Genomic DNA, 12941 nt, shown 5'->3' with positions numbered 1-12941 from the left:
GATTTTTATTCAGATTCTTTATTTAAAAAAAAAAACTTTTTACCATATAACAGTGTTTTAATTATTATTGTCGCTAGTTATATTGTGTGCATTGTCTCATACTGGTTATAATTTCAGGTCAGTATTTTCATATTACACTTTTACTCAGTTATAAAATTCATGTAAACTTGTCATGGGGCATTACAATAATTACAATAAAATGGAAAATCTGCCAGAAAAATGAGTTAATTGTCTGTCATCAAACCCTGAGCTCTGACTACAGAAATATTTTGTCTTAAAAAGCCTTTGACCTGAGAGTTCTGGAATGAATTGTTTGAGAAAAAGATGCTGGTTGTCTTTAAAAATGACAAATGATACTCCTGGGAACAGGCACTAACCTGAATTTAGTGAAACAAAACAATGGTTTTACGAGAAGGTTTTAAGTATCTTTGGTCAGGCACAGACCACAGCCTGCTCTTTATACAGAATGTTATTTTTAAAACAGCAAATTAGCCCATCCCAAACTGATCACGTTACATGAGAGAAGTAATCTGGCTTCAGTAATCATCAGGATGGTAGCTCTGATGGTAGCTCTGGTGCTGCATGTATCCCTGACCATAACTGCCATTGTAGCTCTGCTGGTATTGCACATTATGATGGCCACTGTACATTTGACTGTTATCCAGTTCGTAAGATTCTGGATTTTTATACTGGTAATAATTCTCATCAACATATCCACCATGATGATAGTAGCCACTGTCCATTTGAGGGTCGTAGGTTTGAGTATCAAACTGCTGATTTTCCATACTGTGCTGCTGGATTTCAGGCTGCTCTGCAGGATTCTCCTCCATGGCGTTCAGTAGATTACTGGGATGCAGTTCCCTCGTCTTACGGCCAATGCATTTGTAGGTTTGGATGCCAAAGATAAACTGCAGAATCTGAGCATTACAAGACAAAATGATTACATTTTTATATGTAAAAATGTAAAATTCCAAGAAAAATGTAATATTCCAGAAATATTCCAAGGTAAATAAAAATTCAGCTCTAGTCACTAAAATGCATACTATATTATTTTATATTTTATTTTATTCCATGTTAAATACAAATGAAGCTTAATCACTACTATAAATTAGATTATACACTTGCGAAGGAGAGATATCCAACAATTATATATATATATTTATTTATATTTATTAATTTATTTATTTTGTTTTCCTGTATGCTGAATGTGAACTTGCACCTTATAACTTGAACTGCATTATGTGCTTCCAAGGGAGAATATATTAAAAAAAAATATTATTATTTATTTATTTATTTTATCTCATTTTAGGTTGAATATAAGTTAAGCTCAATCACTGAAATGATTTGAATTATATACTTTGTATTATAATTTTTGGGTTAGATTTTTTTCTGTACAAGCTAAAAATGCTTAACTTAATGCTTAATGCACATCCAAGGGAGACATTTTTTTTTTTTTACTGTATTTTATCTTATTTTTTTATTCATTTTAGGTTAAATACAAATAAAGCTCTTAACTGAAATGAATTGCATTGCAAGGTAGAAATATACAACAGTTATTTTATTTTTCGTATTTATTTCTTATTTATTTATTTTTTGCTGTACCAATCAGCTTGTGTTAACTTCAGTTCCAAGGGAGAAACATACAACAGTTATTTATTATTTATATTTATTTATTATAAGTCCAAGGAGCTTGTCTTTTATATCTAATTAAGTTACATATGTGAAAAATGTGTTTTTTATTTTTTGGTCTCTCCTTACCTGAATCAAAAGAAGCCCAACGTCCATTCCAAATATTAAGATTATATTCATCTCTAGCCAGTCCACTAGAACCTTCTCACAACCCTATCACCAAAAAACTGCTTTAGTATGCAAATTAAAAGAAGGAGGATAACTAAAGAGGATGTAATGATGGAAAAAAGGCAACATATGTAACCGTTTCATAGATGTCTGATCCTTTTCCAAAGCTGTGTGTTCCAGGCAGAATTACAGGGCAGGTACCATTAAAACAAGAGCAAGGGTAGATGTCAGTCTCCCCCAGCGACTCAATAACTGTGTTGTTCCTCCATTCATTTGAGGTTAGCCAACCACAGCATTGTGCCTACAGTGAAAAAATACACTTATATCAAAACATACCTTCCTATAGCTGATTGTTAGCTAAAATAGTCACAATCATCATCCAGTCATCTTGCATTCAGATGTAAATCAGCCACGTACAGAAGTCTGCACACTGTCTAGAAGTTTCCAAGATGTATGGGTTTCATTTCCTCCATACTCCATAATGATCTCGTCCACATTATCCCCCAAAAACTGCTCAATCTGGTAACATTCGAAACATGTGTTAGACAATTTGTTTAATCACTTTATCATTGGGACCTCGTGTGTGAAGTCGAAGCCAGCTGTGTTTTCCGTTGCAGTACTAATAATTTATGCAAAGACTTGCCGTGTTTCTTCGTATCAATAGCACGAAGGTGATGAAAAGCTGACCCAGTATGATGACGATCAAGAAGCACAGATACTGAAAATACAGAGGAGAGGAAATGTTCACAGCAAGCTTTCATTGCATTATTAGTGTCTTTGTGCACTGCATGAATTATGCTTACAAATATGATGAAGCATCTGCTCTCAAAATAGGCACCAGCACAACCCAGCAAGGACACAACAACCACAACAAGGCCAATGAAAAACAGCCCCCCAGCCACCACCTTCACTTCCTGTCCTGAAAGACCACACGTTTTGCTTCATTAACACACCAAAATCTACTTAAAATTGGCTATGGTAAACCAGTATTCTTTTTAATAGAGATAACATCATGTCCTAATACATTATTCTAGGAAATCTGAGGCGGCAAATTGCAATAACATGCATTATATAAGCTGCTATTTTGAATAATGATAGACTAGGACAAACAGGAAAACTCACCAGAGCTGAGAACGCTTACAAAGCTGTCCTTATCAAATAGGATCCAAGCAGAACACGCAAAAATGCTGATGCCAAGAATCTGTCAAAATCATGTAAATTGTTACTTGTTTGTACATGTAGCCATGCATGAATTAAGATGTTTTATTTGACGAGTGCAGAAGTCTGCCTTTGCATGCTCGCAGAAAACAAGCTTAATTACGGGCTGCATGTCAATGTCCACCGTATGATTAATATATTTGACTGCAGTCCAGGAAGTTCTTTCATTGTAAGTGATAAACAAGAAATGTCTCTCAAATCCATGCCAGTAACGTACAGATCTTTTGTTATTTCATCTTACCACAAAGAAGGAATTGACAAGCATTAGGAAGAATTTCAAGATCAGAAGTTTGTCGTCTGCTTTCATGTTGCCTTTAACAAACTGTCAAAGCTTCACATGAAATCTAAAACAGGCTGCGTGGAAACAGAAAACAGAGGTAAGTCACAAGAAGATCATGTTACTTGATGAATATAAATTAAAAACAAAATTCCATGTTTAAATACCACTTTCAAAGAATTACCTGTATTGTTAAACCAGTTCCCCTCGTTATTCGTCAAATATGGTTTGGTAGACGTCTAAACTGTCGGAAAGATTTTATTTTATACATCCATTTTTTCTTCCCAGGTTCAAGTATGTGTGTTTCATATAGCATTTGCTACAATAATGGTTTCCTGGAGATCCTTTAAATGCTCAGGCTTAAAGTTCACTTCCTCATAACAACAACATAAATGATTAACTTGAACCATCACTTGTGTTGTGCTTTACAACAGCATGTGCCTGGTGTTTTCAATTGCAATGAGGGGCTTGGACAGAGTTCAGAATGTGAAAAGTTATCATCTGGTTTATTTCTTTTAACTGTGATTGTGCAATGCATTGTTTAGGTTATTATTGTTTCTCCAACTTAATACCAATAATTGCCATAGTTTGCAATACCATGTCTTATATATAGCATCAATGTCAGACTCTACAAATCAAAGTAGCGTCACTATTGTACCACCACAATAGTTTTGTGTAAGCTCCATCGTCATCATCACCATCAGTGTTTCCATCAGCCCCCACTGTGACCTTGAAACAATTTGTCTTTTCACCAAGAACTGATTGTAATCTCAAGGGTTGCTCGTTTGAAACCGTATTATATAGACCTACTTGTTAGAAACCTATAGAGTGCGCCACCTTCTGGACAAATACATTAACACAGGTTCGATTGCTCCTACTCGACTAGTACTGCTCCGATATGTCATCGGCTACTCGAGTCTCTCCGTTCTCATTTCCGGTTCAAACGAATGTGTTTCGTTGTAGTTGTGCTCAAGAAGCGGTGGATATAAACACGTTCCAGCAGAGATGTCTACCGCTCTTGAGAGCTACATTAACCGTATCCTTTGATTCACTTCATGATGGTGGCGTTGTGGTTTTTTTCTTGACAGTGGTCATGTGTTTCCGTGGGCGCTGTTTGTGGCGCGCGCGATCAAGTGATTTAGCGTGTTGTTGAGCATGATGAAGTCATTATGGCGTTTTAGTAATAATGTACAACATATATACAGTAAATATGCATGATACATTGTGTGTATGGTATGTTTACCGAGTTATATATAAATGCATGCAAGTAACGTGTTTAATTATCTGTTAAATTGAATTATTAGGCATGCATAAACTTTTAATTATACTACTATTTATACAATTATTATATATTTAACTGTGTGTATAGTGTAGAGAGATATGCATTTATATATCCAGTATATATTATATACATAAACTTGATTGCATATGATTTTGTCTATGTATGTCTTTATGAGCCTGATATTTCCTTCACTGGCAATATTCAAGGGACGGTTGCTATTGTGACTTCAGATGGCAGAATGATTGTGGTGAGTCTTTCTCATCTCCTTTAGTAACATGCATTAAAAAAGGAGCCTTCTTATGACTATTGTTTTGTGTTTAGGGGACGCTAAAGGGCTTTGATCAGACGATCAATCTCATCCTGGATGAAAGCCACGAGCGGGTGTTCAGCTCTTCCCAGGGTGTAGAGCAGGTGGTTCTGGGACTGTATATTGTCAGAGGCGATAATGTGTATGTATTTGTGCTATTTCTATACATTGTTTAAAGCAGCTTCAGACTTAGATGGATTTTAAAGGCTTGTGTGTTTGTGTTTAAGGGCTGTAATCGGTGAAATCGATGAAGAAACAGATTCCGCACTGGATCTTGGAAACATAAGAGCAGAACCACTCAATTCTGTGGCACACTGATGCTTCCTGAACCAGGACGGAAAAATCCACGTTTAGAAGAAATTCTGTCTCCCTTTTGAAGACTTACACTTGGACATCTGCAGGCATTGAAAAGCAGCAATATTATTTGCTTTTTTAATCTTGAAGAAAATAGACTGAATGCATATCCATTTTTTACGTGTGTTAAAATAAAAAAATAAGTGGGGAAAGTATTTGATTGAAATATTTATTTTAATTTTTGGCGATAATGACTGATGTGCGTAACTGATTCCTGGTTGAATTCTAGTTAAAATTTAAACTTAATCAAGACTGTCATAAATATAAACCATAAAATATGATGAATCTCTCAAAGAAATATCCAGGTTATATTTCACAACAACAAAGTCAATGGGAATACAAATATTTTTTTTTTGCATTGATCAAATGAAACCTATTTTAGAGCCATTATTTTTTTCTGACAGTAAAGCATTTATCAAAAAAAATTACGATAATGTAAAGAATTATAATTTATGGATTTCGTTTTCAAAATCACATTAATGAAATTGTTGTCTACTGACATTGTGGAAATTTATCATGAAAATTGTCACAATAGGGGAAAAAAAATACTTATTAGTATTACTTTGCTTTTGAATTTGGGATGAACTATGAACTCTCTATTTTTTAGATATGTCTTCAGATATTCAAAATGCGCTTTTATTTTAAGTTTGTTGAAACTTGCAAATTACATTAGGGCTTCACCATCGCTGCCATGATGGACTACTATCCCTTCTCCAACCTCCATTTATTAAAAACAGATAATCACACTGACTAATTGGTTTAATAAACGCAGAACGATGCCATTGAAAAATATCAGTGAAGCTCCAGTGTTACACTTTAAAGGCATTTTGAAAAACCAGAACTGAATTCACATTATGGAATCAGATTCCTTTTACCTTCTGACAAATCTATGAATATCTGAAGGCATTATCGTAAATGCTTTTTATACAAGAAGAACGAGAGCTGAGCCTGTAATCTGAGATTCTGGAGTTCTTCAGAGGTTTGTGGTTTGTAATGCTGCGGTTCCTCTGTGAATGAGTGGTGGCAGCATTTCATCTGCCATCCTAGTGTACTCAATCCTGCTCCAACACACCTGGCTGCAAGCTGAAGGCCTTGATCATCTGGTTTAAGTGATTTTGTTTGGAGCTTCCAACTGAAATTTACAGGATGTGATTGAGCGGACCTGAGCTACAGTAATGTTCCAGCTACTCTTGAGCAAATATGTTTAAAGATTTTCCAGATGCAGAACTCAGATATCAGTGTAGGTCTTTGTCACGTTTTTCTTGTAAAAACTCTTGGTAACAGTACATTCAAAATTGAAATATTTGTTACAAACAAAAAATATATTTTAAAAGAGGCTTTTATGGCATGGGGTTATCTGGGTGGATGAATTCTGCCACACGTGATACTTTCTCGTACATGTCATGGCTGCCAATGACCAAAGCTTTCTGCAGGCCGGAAAAGTGTGGATTAGGGCAATTGTGATGAATCCTGATCCATGATTGACCTGCCAATTGAATCAGAAGGATATTACTAACTACTACTACTACAGTACCACTCATTTGGGTGCTAAGTATACGGTGCACGGCATGCAAATTTAATATTTTCACATTAGCGAAATGTTGGGTTATATATCCCACAATTTGGCAATATGATTTTATTTTTTATTAGACATGAAATATGGCCTACTACTCATAGTATAATTGAGTATACCAGATTTAACATTTTCACATTTTTTAAAATGTTTTGTATACAGCATAGCATACTATAGTGGGTGATGTATACCACAATGCAACTGAACCTATTTCCAGTGTGATTAATGAACTGGAGGAAGATAAAAGATCAACACTTTTTTTATATTATTATTATTATTAAATATGATCTAATACTCATAGTATGATTGAATATTTCAGATTTAACGTTAGGTTTTTTTTTTTTACAAAAATGTTTAGTCTACAACCACAGCACACTATGGTGGATGATGTATCCCACAATGCAATTTGACTCATTTCCACTGTGACGAATGAAACAGAAGCGATATTAATATCAGTCTTGACTCATCATGTGATATGATTGCCAAAGGTTTCATACAAAATTGGATTATAAATCAAATTAAAAATAAAAAGTTATTTCAAATGACATTTATAAATAACACGATTTTATTTCTAGGACTGGCAGCTATTTGCCAAGGTAAACATGCATTGTGTTGAAGTGTGTCTTTTATATACGATCGCTATTGCAAATTGTTAAGTGTTCCATATTGAAAACTTTCATATACTATTTTTTAGTAGTTATACTTTTTAGTTAGAAATATACAGTTCACATTTTTCATTCCAAACAGTCATATATTGAGATAAATGAGACCGACCTTTCTGTACATGCTGTCCCATCTCAACCAAGATCTCTGCTCCCACACTATGATCGATTTCCTCTCCCGATTTAGTACGGCCTGCACCTAGTTTATGCAGCACTTCAGCCAGGGCCAAACCGTCAATGTCCAAAACGGCTCCTGTCAATCAAACAGTTCACACACACACACACACACACACAATGGCTGCTGCTGAGATAATGGACGTGATGATTGCATGTAGATGAATATCAGTGAATATTAATAGTGCGCTCTGTGCGATCTTTTTATAATCATGCCTGTGCTGTTAATGTTATGTAAAATAATTAACATATTTGATTTTCAAACGAGAACATGAAACAATTACCATCATCTAGCACCTTGAGCTCTGTCTGATGCGCTGCACGCTTCATGTGCTCAAAGTAGTCCGTCTCGTTTGAGCACAGGGAATGTGCAACATCCGCACACACACCCTGAGCCACCAGCATCGCCTCAAACTTTTTCAGGGCTTCTCCATTCTCCAGTTTCACAGCGATTTCAGTTTTCCCACTATCTAGAGTACCGGAGTGGCCACATATCCACAATAGATACCCACCTAAATGCAATGAAAACTTTTATGCCTGATTATTCCAGACATTAGTGGCCAGTTTGTCTCGAAGGACATCACAATTAAGTTCTGTTGTGTGGGTCCTTCTCCTTACCTAAATTTGTGACTAGTTCTTTGAGATCATCTGACCCTCGTCCTTTAAGACACTCAAGTGCTTCACACACCTCGACTGCATTTCCCACACTCTGGCCAATGGGAACGTCCATCCGGCTGAGCAATGCCCCGGTCTTCACACCTAGCTTGTTGCCTGCAGTGACCTAAATGGACACCAGTATTGTATAACAGTTAAATTGAGAATCACTTTCACAGATCTTGACTTGGGTTCGAATTTGATTTAAGACTGCAAACAGAATGCAGAATAATAACACTGCCACTTCCCTATTTGCTAAATTGAATACTTGTTTCTTATTAGTTCTGATTTCAAAAATAGTGCCCATTTAGTTGTAGAATGTCTTACAAAACTTGAGGTGCATTTAATATCATTTTTGCTTTTGACAACCATTTGTAAGATCGAAAATCTTGTATTATCCCTTAATCATAACTAAAGCAAAATATATGCAACAAAATACTACAAAATACAACAACTTGAACAACAACTACTTCTCAGCCGATTTTCACATGTATGAATGATTCTGAAGACATTATGGCAAATTCTGATTTCCACTTTATCCACTCCTTTGCCGCTTGTAAGTTAAACGATGGTTTTTAAATACTTAGTTTTGTTATTACATTGACATTTGACTGCTTTTGTCATGCATTTGTTAAGCAGTGCATTAAAGCTGATAAACCTAATTAAAATAAAGTTTATATATGTTGCATGATTATAATAGATGATAATTTAGTGATGGAACGCTAAAAGCTCTCTTACCAGTGACTGAGCAAGCCGCCGAGCGCTATTTAAATCTTTATACAGTGCAGCTCTGCCAAACTTCACGTCTAACACAAGAGCACTCAGACCTTCAGCTCCTTTCTTAGAGATGATGGAGCCTGTGCAGACATGGACAACAATAATCATAAGATGTGGGCTTAACACTGCAATGAGACGTTTTTCAGGTCAATCTTACTGATGATGAGAGGAAGACTGTCAACAGTTGATGTGGCGTCTCTGATGGTGTAGAGAACACGATCTGCTGGAACTAGACTCTCTGTCTGTCCCACAATGCAACAGCCCACATCCTCTAGGATCTTCTTCACCTAGAAACATACAATATATAAAATGCATAATATATTGTAAGGCTGTAACATTTGGCAGGCCAATCACATAATGAGTCATGAAAATAACTTACAAATAATTAATTGTGTTCATAAATATCAATAAATAAATATCTGGATTGTCACTATGCATCTGGATATTTTATGAATATATACATTTTGTGTAATATACTATAATATTAGGCTAGTGTAGTAATAATACAATGGTAATAACCTTTTACTGAGTTCTGACTTCTATCTTTACACATTAAGAAGTGTGTTAGGAAATATTGTATATACTAAATCGTTGGTTTGGGAGAAACGGCATGCTGTGATGAATCAGTACATGGGCTACATTCATTTACATAGATTTCATTATATAAGGATTACAGTCAGTGGTAAAAAATTGATTTGATGACACTCATATTCAATAACAACATTAATTATGAAATGCTAAAACAGGATTTTATGAGATCAGTATGTATTAGTCAGTTCCTCATTTAGATGTGCTTTATATTGAACAGATATTTTTATAGCTATTAAAAATGTTTATATAAATATTAAATGTTATTTTCTTAACATCCTTCTGCTCATGTTTTTAAAAATGTATGCAACCTATAAAGCACCACTTTATATCTTCAAATAAAAATAAGTAACTAAACCAAATATACAAAATATACACATTTTTCCATGGCTTTTAACCTTGTGTTGCAAAGAGTTACACTGTTATTTGTTAGAACTGTTAGACTGGGGAATAAAATCAGGATAAATTCACATTAACTGTAACTTAAATTCAATTCAGTTTATAATAATAATAATATATAACTGATAATACTTAAAGAAATAAAATGACTAGTCAAACCAGTAAGAGCATCATTACATGTTCAACTGACTGGTTGACTCTAAACCCAGGTATAGACTCCAGCTTGTCCAGGGTGCCACCTGTATGTGCCAGTCCTCTTCCACTTATCATGGGCACCTAGAAAAAAAAAACTACATATCTGAAGTACCTTAGCTGCAATCATTTTAAAATAAATTCAGAGCAGTTGGCAGTGGAAAATGTAACTGAGTAGAATTGTGCCCAAGGAATAGTACAGAATCGCCAGAATTCTAATTAATTTTGCATCATAACAATTTCAGAATCTTAGAATGTTGATTTTTGAGTCTTACAGTTTAAAATAGTACTGGACATTTCCTTTACCTTACAGCCACATGCAGCCAGAGCAGGAGCAAGTGGAAGGCTGACTTTGTCTCCGACTCCACCGGTTGAGTGTTTGTCTACCACAAGCCATTCCTTCGGCCATTTAAACGTCTCTCCAGAGTTCATCATCTCTCTTGTCATTGCCAGGGTTTCTTCATCAGTCATGCCCTTCTGCCATATGGCCATTAGCATAGCACCTGTGCAGGTGCAGCACAATTCTTTTTGAAATATTCCACCCAAACATTTTCTTAGCTTGTGTCTAAACTGTAAACTGAGTTGATGTGATTATGCTCTTACCTATTTGACTCTTCTCGATGGCTCCTGATGTGACTCCTTGTACAAAAGTGCTTATTTCTGCTCTGTTGAGTTGGCCACAGTCTCGTTTCAGCTTTATAAGCTCAGGGAAACTAATAGTGTTGTCTTCAGATGACATCTTTACATCGGATTCTGTGTTGTCTTCAGCTGTGTGAGGCATAAAATGGAAAATGTTACGTCAAGGGTTAGATTTTAGATCGATTGTGCTAAAGTAGATTTAATTACATAATGACATCTGTCCATCTCAAAAAAAAAAACAAGGTTAACAATTTACATAGAAAACAGACCTGAGTTTGTACTTCTTTTTACGTTAAACTTGATTTTTTATTGTAATATTTTGTAGTTTAATAATTATAAAAAACAAAATGGTAAAACTTTGCGATAAGGTCTCATTACTTAATGCCAGTTAATGTAGGCCTATTAACGAACATTAATGAGCAATACATTTACAGTAATGTTAGCGTTAGTTAATAAAAATACAACTGTTAGTTCAGGTTCATTAACATTAACAGATCCTATTTTTTATTTTAATAATGTATTAGTAAATACTGAAACATTAAGAATATTAAATGTTTTACACGTGTTAGTCATTGTTAGGTTTTTTTTTTTTTAATCAAGTATTTATTATGGAGAAAGAAGCACACAAAAAACTATTAAAAGCATTTCATAAGGATGCTGGGGAGGTTTTTAGATTATAAAACAATAGATATATTATGGAAATAGGCTACTATAACCTGTATTTATAGAATTAAATGTATGTGAGATTAGAGGTGTTGGCTTCTCGGCCAATCACCGTCCACTGCAGTTGTAAGAAATAAATGATCTACAATCACTGCAAACATTTGCAAACAGAACATTGCCAATAAATAAATAAATAAAAAGCTAATTCAGTACTGAAAGTGAAAGTGATGGACATGATCAAAACTCCCGTTAGACAGACGTTTTCTTCTAACATTCACGATTTTGTTTTAAATAGTGATTGAAATAAAAATGTAGGCCTGACAAATGTTCGTCTCTTTGTCTTTAATTAGCACAAGTTTACTTGATATTCAAACCCAACATCTGACTGGTCGCACAGATAAACATTATGAAATTTAAAAGCAAACACTTACCTTGTCTTATACCGCAGACAGAGTAAATAGCGGTGGACAGTCCGAATCACTGCACTCTTTCAGAGCATATGTCTGTGACACATTAACCAGCCTCCTGTCAGTCTGACTCTGAACGTGAATGTACTGTCAATAAACCGCCACTGGCATTCATATAACATCAAATTACAGCATTGACTGCCGACGAATTACAGTAGTCATTTTGTCTGATAATTAGCATACATATCTGACGTAATACAAATTATTTTTTTATCACTTCCTGACAACTTCTATGAATGAAAACAACGCCATTATATTATAGTTAGCCTAGCTTGATATTCGGAGCAACGTGTCCATAACATCAAATACACTCACTTTAGTAGACTACTTTAAAATATGATTGAAAGATATAAGATAACTTGATGCATATGAGTTACTGATCTGTTGGACATTTTATGGAGACCATGCAGGACAATTGTCACACTAGCTTTATGTCAGTAACCAAAGGTTTTGAGTCAAAAGTCCAAACGCATAAATGCTTGTTTTCAATAGCACTGACAATGTCCTCGAACCTGCTAAACTGTGACTTTTCTTGGTGAAGTTTGTCCTATAAACATAAATTTCAATATCATAATTGTAAAGCTGGATCATGTGTTTTTAGACAAGTGAACATCATAAAAACATACCATCAACTAAATGTTATGATGTAATCTTTTAAGATGAAAATGTTGCTGTGCTCTCATGAGAAACATGTTTTATAATAATTGCCGTGTTCAACAATATATTGTGAGTGAATAGGCAACAATACATTTTAAAAATATGCAATAAAATATGGGTGTTTTTCAAAGATTTCAAGTTAGTGTTGACATCTCCCATAACGTGCATCTTTGCAAAACACTTATGTTTTATGTAGATCACGAAAGATAATCTCTGTAGCTTATAAAGCATTTAATAATTTGAGGCAACCTGAACTAACAC

General features: G+C 34.8%; 3 protein-coding genes across 4 annotated transcripts; 1 reads left to right on the top strand and 2 right to left on the bottom strand.

Annotated features, from left to right (window-relative positions):
• Positions 1–2: 2 nt before the first annotated feature.
• Positions 3–3512, bottom strand: si:ch73-139j3.4 (CD82 antigen). The gene is made up of 9 exons (XM_052554181.1): positions 3477–3512; positions 3257–3369; positions 2920–2998; positions 2601–2716; positions 2441–2515; positions 2215–2316; positions 1934–2098; positions 1759–1842; positions 3–917 (listed from the first exon to the last, which is right to left on the bottom strand). Exons 2-9 carry the CDS (start codon positions 3320–3322, stop codon positions 537–539), a joined length of 1068 nt encoding a protein of 355 aa, XP_052410141.1. The 5' UTR covers positions 3323–3369; positions 3477–3512; the 3' UTR covers positions 3–536.
• Positions 3304–5390, top strand: lsm8 (LSM8 homolog, U6 small nuclear RNA associated). 2 transcript variants are annotated; one of them, XM_052554184.1, is made up of 5 exons: positions 3304–3392; positions 4256–4328; positions 4781–4821; positions 4896–5023; positions 5109–5390. In XM_052554184.1, exons 2-5 carry the CDS (start codon positions 4298–4300, stop codon positions 5197–5199), a joined length of 291 nt encoding a protein of 96 aa, XP_052410144.1. In that variant the 5' UTR covers positions 3304–3392; positions 4256–4297; the 3' UTR covers positions 5200–5390. The 2 variants fall into 2 exon arrangements, with proteins under 2 accessions (XP_052410144.1, XP_052410143.1); XM_052554183.1 differs by lacking the exon at positions 3304–3392 and having other exon boundaries at positions 4157–4328.
• Positions 5391–6558: 1168 nt separating this feature from the next.
• Positions 6559–12140, bottom strand: tymp (thymidine phosphorylase). The gene is made up of 10 exons (XM_052554180.1): positions 11988–12140; positions 10858–11022; positions 10561–10757; positions 10240–10338; positions 9233–9362; positions 9037–9155; positions 8263–8425; positions 7929–8156; positions 7583–7723; positions 6559–6721 (listed from the first exon to the last, which is right to left on the bottom strand). The coding sequence occupies exons 2-10, from the start codon at positions 10991–10993 to the stop codon at positions 6576–6578; spliced, it is 1359 nt and encodes a 452-aa protein (XP_052410140.1). The 5' UTR covers positions 10994–11022; positions 11988–12140; the 3' UTR covers positions 6559–6575.
• Between the last annotated feature and the right edge of the window lie 801 nt (positions 12141–12941).

Source organism: Carassius gibelio, chromosome B4, assembly GCF_023724105.1.
Source record: "Carassius gibelio isolate Cgi1373 ecotype wild population from Czech Republic chromosome B4, carGib1.2-hapl.c, whole genome shotgun sequence".
Lineage (NCBI taxonomy): Eukaryota > Metazoa > Chordata > Actinopteri > Cypriniformes > Cyprinidae > Carassius > Carassius gibelio.
This window is presented reverse-complemented; position numbering and strand designations above follow the sequence as displayed.